The sequence below is a fragment of a genome, unplaced genomic scaffold, assembly GCF_019419815.1.
Source record: "Pyrus x bretschneideri cultivar Hongxiangsu unplaced genomic scaffold, Pyrus_bretschneideri_v1 Contig193, whole genome shotgun sequence".
Taxonomy (NCBI): domain Eukaryota; kingdom Viridiplantae; phylum Streptophyta; class Magnoliopsida; order Rosales; family Rosaceae; genus Pyrus; species Pyrus x bretschneideri.
This window is the reverse complement of record NW_025999494.1, coordinates 1-6,726: the sequence shown is the minus strand read 5'-3', so window position 1 is coordinate 6,726 and position 6,726 is coordinate 1. Positions and strand designations below refer to the sequence as shown.

Genomic DNA, 6,726 nt, shown 5'->3' with positions numbered 1-6,726 from the left:
ATTGAACTTTAATGCTTATTTTTCCTAGGGTTTCTTCAATTTTATGATTTTTAAGAATCATTCAATTTTGTTTCTTCTTTTTTTTTTTTTTTTTTTTTTTTGGCAAGTAGTTGTTAGGTTACTAATTACTTTAGTTTGCTCTTAACTCTCTTTTTTTTTTCTTTGTTCATCATTTTTGTTTTGGTTTTTGAATTGGAAATTTAGGGGAGTGGTGGGTTTAGATGTTAATTTTGAGGACTTAGTTTGCTTCGTAGTATAATATGTAGAAACACATCATGGTAGTCTGGAAGCAATAATGTGCAAAGTATTTCCTTAAAAGGTGACATACAATGGAAGAAACCGAATAATTGTTCCATTAATTGAATACAACAGATGATGTTGTAGTAATTAGATACAGGTAATTCTGATGCAGTGTTGATTTTCCCTTGCCTTTCGTAAGGATGAGCTGTTCTTGGATTCTCTACTTAGAAGATTAGGTTGCAGCTATTAAACATGAAGGACAGACTAAATCTTGTTTATTTTCTGTCTTCCAGAAAAGTGAAATTTCGGCTCACAGTGAGGGCGTATGCTATCTGGACGATCATGGGGTCAGTTTGCTGTGTTGCTGCGAAGAAAAGAACCCACCCAAATCGAACTGAAGGTGAAACATTGCGCAGGAATGCCATACGTTCACCGTCATGGAATTTTCAATGGGATAATCGACAGCGTGTTTCTAGTGAAATTGGTACTCCATATCAAGTCTCTCGTGGAATCAGTACTAATGATAGCATGGAGTTAAAAGGTGCATTAAGTTCTGAAAGGGGTAATTTCTCAGATCTGGGAAGCCCATTGGAGAATTTTGGAACACCTATATCTCAAAAGTCCCTGTTCATGGAGGAACAGGTACAAATCTGAGTCCATCTCCAGGTAATGTTACTCCCGCTTTCGTAAATGAAAGCTTCTGAACTTCCTACTTTTCATCGTGAGATTAATTTACATAAGATTGAATGTAGTGAATACCTAATGACCTCTTTTACTTGGTTTATAAACTATTACATCAGAAATGCCTGTAAAAATGAAAATTTAACTTTGCAATCCTCAGTGTGATGCAAATTGCACAGTGGTATCATGTTTGCATTGATAGGACTTTCTGATAGTCCTGAATGAGAATGACTGATCTTTTCTTGGTATTTGTAAATACTTTGAAGAACAACACAGTAGCCTTATACCAAATATATGCCTCTCTCTGCTTCCTAGTTTTCTGCTTTACATATCATCAAAATAAGATAAAGAAAGCTCAAATGTACAATTTTCTTCTGTCAAAATAGAAATTCTAGACGTGTCTTTGTTTTATGGATCGACAGCGTTTGTCTTAACAGAACATATATCTTAAATTTTAAGGACATATTTCTTCTATTTTATTTTTATTTTGAGCACATGTTAAGAAAGGACATTGATAACCTGCAGTTCCTTGTTTTACAATTATTTGTCCAGTGGAAAATTGGTAGCCCTTACGATGAGGTCTTTGGATGCTTGCTTGTGATGTTTTGCGCATGCACACACTAATCAGACATACTTCCATTTTATGTTAGGTAGTCACATAAGTTTAATCGTTGGATTGCTGGCATTTGTTGCTTCGTTTGTTTGTGATTTACTGAGCTGAGTATGTGCATTTTGCAGATATATCCATTGCAAGAAATTATTCTCCAGATGTGAGTTTGACTCCATTAAAACTAGACGTGTTATACTGGGTTTTGTGCATTGTTGTCTGATGCTCTATCCCTTTACCCATTGTCATTAGATTGTGTTGACCTCTTTCCATTTGCATTTCAGGTGAAGAGTTTGACAGAATCACCGGCAATTGCAAAGTCATTTGCATCAAATGTTTCGTTGTCCATGCCTACAAATTTTTCAACACCAACTGCAGAACCATCATGTACCCCTAGCTATCCACTATCTCCCAACTCAACCCTATCAAGACGAGCCCGTTGTTCACCAGGACATGAGCTGTTGAGACAGGTTTCTGATAGTCAGGTATTGGGATTAAAATCTCCAAATAACAACTCAATATCTGAAGGAAGACAATCATTTGTACTCTCTACTTGCAGCAATGACATGGGGCCTGGATCTCTAGGTGGGTCCTCTGATGGCTGGTCTATGCGTACCTTTTTTGAGCTCGTGACCTATTCTCAAAGGGAAATATGGTCTTTTGACAGTGAGAACTTTGGTTCTATCCATGGACAGCTAACTGGATCCAGCAGCAGGTTCTCATGTTCTCCTTCCATTGATTTGCAGTCTTGTGGAGTCTGCTCAAAGCTTTTAACAGAGAGATCTTCATGGAGCATCCAGAAAATTATTGCCGGCAGTGACACATCAGTGGTTTCTGTGTTGGTATGTGGACATTTGTACCATGCCGAGTGCTTGGAGACTATGACATTGGAGGTTGATAAGTCTGACCCGGCTTGCCCAATTTGTATGGTCGGAGAGAAGCAAGTATTAAAGATGTTGAGAAAAGCTTTGAGAGCCGAAGCAGAGCTCAAAGCTAAAAACCTTAAGATATCCAAAAATAGAGTTGTACGTAGCTACTTTGATGATGATTATGATGTTTTTGATCATCAGAAGAATGCCGATAGGAAAGTGAAAGTATCTAAGATGGAACCCAGTTCCAGCACTCGGAACAACTCTGCGAAACCTTTCTTGAAATGGCACTTCTCGCTTGGGTCAAGGTGGAGTAGATCCCTATCAGAAAACGATTGAGCTCCCGAACCCCAGCTGGTAAGGAAGAGGCAAGCAGAAGTCTAATTATAGATGTTATACCAGCACCATTAGGTTTTTTCTTCTAGAATTTGTAGTCTAAGCTTCGATAATAAATTCAGTTTCATTTCAAAAGTTCCTTTTCGCAGAATTGCCAGATATCTGTCGTAAAAACCATGCCTGTGCGTACTTACGTGTCTGCGAATTCATCAATTGTTGTCATGGGTTCGGAGAAAGATGGAATCCAATTCCTCATACGTTGTTCTGAATGTGGTAGAATCTAGTTTTGCAGTTGCAACTGTTTAAGTTAAGAGAGCATTTTCGGCAATTAATCAAAGGTTAAGTAGAGCTTGGTTATTTACGAGAGATGTTATTGTTTGTATTGATGATGGAACCACAATGCGACGTTTTCAGAATATGAACGATGATATTGTAGCTTGTAAATTTGTAACGTTGTTTCTTCCATGGAATAATGATAGAACTGTTTAATTTTTTCGGGTGTTACAGATTTGGATCCGCCGTGGGTATGGTAACGTGTGAGAGGGATTTACTAAGAACCTCACTGGAACTCCTGTGGACTCCGCCAGCTCCTCCCATCGACATGGTCAAGAGGTGCATTGTTCTGCATTTTCCCGCTTTTCTCGATTCCATCTAGAAAGAAATTTGGGTTGCTGGAACTCAGAGTAGAGAGAGATTATAGTTCAATCCGAGCAAAACCCATAGGATTGTTATTTTTATTATTCAATTTATTAGCCTGACACTACATCAAAGGTTTCACTATTCTTATATTGATGGTCGAAAAACTATGGGGTAGAGTAAGATACTGGGCAGCCCTTCTGGGCATTGTTTTCAAATGAGTTTAGGGATTATTCTCCTTCCCATATAGCGTGGGATATCTTAGCTAGTTTTGCTAGATGGAGGATTTCTTTTGTAATTTATGTTATTGTCTAAATAACTTGTTATCGTTTCTTATGAAAATAAAAAAAGAAAAAAATAAGTTGTTTAATTTAAATCCAGCTTAGTCCTTGAAGTTAAATCAATCTTAACTGAGGTGAAACAAGCGGGGTATAATAAATTCATATCAAGTCTGTTCTCAAGGAGCTATAAATTTGATCAACTTGCTCGATCCATTGGAAGTAAATCTACAATAGAGAACTTACATGAAGCAGGTTTACTAACACCACGGCAAACTGTTTCAATAGAACATTGACGTGTTAAGTTTTCAACACGTCATTGTTTAAGTGGACTGCGATGCCACGTGGCAGTAAAATCATTCCGTGTAAGCTACTCTCCTGCCAACGGCATCCAAATTTGAGCACAACAGAAGACAATAGAAACAAAGTGATTTTCTTCTGTGTTTCAATACTCTTAACAAAAAGAATTAAACATTCCAACCGTCCAAGGAAACACCCGATGTCCGTCCTACCCAGAGTCACACTGGTTTCCACTTTAGCTAGTAAGATAAAATCAAATTTACTCTGCTCCTATCAAACCAAAATAAACCTTTAAATTTGCTACTCGGTAGCGTCAGGCCTGCGGTATGGCATGTATCTGTGGTCCTTTGCTGCATTCTTCCGGCGCCTTTTTTCAATGAAGGGTTTGAGCTTGCCAGACGCCTGATCATGCAAATGGATGACATTAGTTGCCAAAGCCAAAGCCAAAGCCATCATGACTAACTACTAATATCACAAAGGTATTGAGGAAAATATTTTACCTTGAGTTGTTTATACTTCTCCACAAGTCGTTTCTTTCGGATCTCAGCTGCCAATAATTAAAGAATGAAACGTCAATTGTAATTTAATTCAATTTACTATACTCCTATTTATGCCAAGCAACAGTATATAGAACACACGATTTATCACAATTCCAGTTAGCAGCAATACAAGTTGTTGGTTGATGGCCATGCAAAACACTGCACTGATTGTGGTTGAGAGTTTTGAAGTGTTCAATCTTGTAATGTTATTTGGGCCGTGTTGTTAACCTAGATATTTGGTTGTCTGGTAAATAATTGAAGTTTTCTTATGATCCTTGCTCATAAGCAAATAAAATACAGCATTACCTTAATGAATTGCCATCCATGTAACATTACAAGAATGAACATCTCAAGATTCCCAACCATGACCAAGGAAACGTCCAGCACTGGAACCGCCAATACCGGTTACTATAGCTGCTCCTTAGAATTGTGATAGAAAATTTCAAACAGAAAATTTTCATTTCCTTGCATCTCGTATGTACTGACTAGAAGTATTTTGAACCGGAGACAGATGAACATGCGCACAGTGGTAGAGAGGCAGCAAGAAAGGGCATAACATTTCTTAAGAAAAAAGGGTTGCTTCCCTTCCTTTGCTGCTTTTTCTCTCTTTTTTCTTGTGCTCAGTCAGTATTGCAGCTTCAGTACACTTAGCTGACTCAGAATTTAGCTGTTTATCCTACAAAGACATGAAAACAAAGATAAATGAATAGTTACAGAACCAGTTTCATCCAAGCAAATTTATAGTTAAAAGGACAATATAGCATGGTGGACAAATGAGGGTATCTGTCGAAAATATTTATATAAAGGCAAGCATTAACAATCAAAGAGATATGTTTCTTTAGTTCTTCAATGGTTTTTGGGTCCTTAGATTTCTTAATTTGCTTCTGTAGTTCCTGTCATATTCAAACCAAAACTAAGAGAGAGAAACGGTACGTATAGATGATACTGGATTTATATGACTTATTTAAGAAACTTACGTCTTTTTTGGCAGGAAGCTCCTCCTCAAATAAAAAGCGATATTTCTTCCTAAATCTGTTGAATACATGTCATTCCCTCTTTCTTTTTCATTTTGCAGAAGCAAAATTTGCTGAAGGCTAAAGAGTTGCAAGTTCAAGACACGTTGACCACTACCCATGAAACAATAAACAAGAAAAAGCCAACATAGGAAAGTTTATCTATCATACAACAACTATAAGATCAAGATCAGAACATCTTTCCAATCTACAAAATAACAGCAACAAAAAAAGGAATTTTCAGAAACTTGGACATTAAACAAAACCCAAAGTGATGTCAAAAACCTTCTGCCATCCAATACCCTACCACTCCAACAACCCCCCCCCCCCCCCCCCCCCCCCAAAAAACCAAAAAAAAAAAAAAACATTCCATTTAAAATTTCAAAAGTCATTTTCCGTCACACATTTACCGTCTGTGGATTACATGTTATTCACTAACCTGCTTCAAGAAAAAACCAATAAACGTAAAACTCCAGTGAAGGTTTTCAGAGAGAGAGAGAGCATACCGATCAACATCAAGTTCTCCACATAAAGATTCAAAACGTGGGTCGCGTACCACCTGAACATAGCAAGAAATAATTTCAACTGAGGTATATTGATTGCTTATCAATAAATTGATTAACTACAGATGTGATTCACAACTTTGATCATCTATTTTCTAGCTTTATCATAACTTTGACAAATCAAATCTTGCAGGATAAGTAATCCTAAAAAGAAAAACCACATGATATACTAAACCACCTAATTCCAATACGTCGTGCTTAAAATCATACCAGATTTTGATTACAAATAGTTCAGGGCAAAAACATAGCAACTGACTTACTATAGTTAAAGTTAACTTTCCTCATGGTAAAATATTTGTAATTACCATTGTTTTCTAATGAAAGCTTCTGCAACCCATTAGAAAACAGAAGAATGAACTTCATAGTACAAATCATAAAAAACACCATACAAAAATCTCACCTTTTTTGAACCTTGAACGACCTCTCGAAATCTAGGGACAGGCTTCGTGCAAGTAACATCCATCGGCCTTCACAAACACACAAACACAAACATATTCATCTGATCAACTACAAAACATATGAACAACAACAAAGCCTTATCCCACTAAGTGAGGTCAGCTATATGAATCCTAAAACGCCACTGCACTCGGTTTTGTGCTATGTGTTCTGTTAGATCCAAGTAGCCTAAATCTTTTCTTAAAGTCTCTTTAAACGTATGAACCCA

The 6,726-nt window shown here is 37.1% G+C and overlaps 1 protein-coding gene and 1 long non-coding RNA gene across 3 annotated transcripts; one reads left to right on the top strand and one right to left on the bottom strand.

The window, feature by feature from the left end:
• Positions 1–75: 75 nt before the first annotated feature.
• LOC125476581 lies at positions 76–3,225 on the top strand. Of its 2 annotated transcripts, XM_048582858.1 has the most exons (3): positions 76–906; positions 1,660–1,691; positions 1,813–3,225. In XM_048582858.1, the coding sequence occupies exon 3, from the start codon at positions 1,876–1,878 to the stop codon at positions 2,734–2,736; it is 861 nt and encodes a 286-aa protein (XP_048438815.1). In that variant the 5' UTR covers positions 76–906; positions 1,660–1,691; positions 1,813–1,875; the 3' UTR covers positions 2,737–3,225. The 2 variants fall into 2 exon arrangements, with proteins under 2 accessions (XP_048438815.1, XP_048438814.1); XM_048582857.1 differs by lacking the exon at positions 1,660–1,691.
• Positions 3,226–4,947: 1,722 nt separating this feature from the next.
• LOC125476582 lies at positions 4,948–5,778 on the bottom strand. The gene is made up of 3 exons (XR_007257901.1): positions 5,464–5,778; positions 5,305–5,379; positions 4,948–5,162 (listed from the first exon to the last, which is right to left on the bottom strand). It is a non-coding gene; the product is annotated as an uncharacterized LOC125476582 (long non-coding RNA).
• Between the last annotated feature and the right edge of the window lie 948 nt (positions 5,779–6,726).

What these genes read in the sequence shown, in the direction of transcription:
- LOC125476581 (XM_048582857.1), top strand. Translation starts at nt 1,876, where the DNA reads ATGCCTACAAATTTTTCAACACCAACTGCAGAACCATCATGTACCCCT.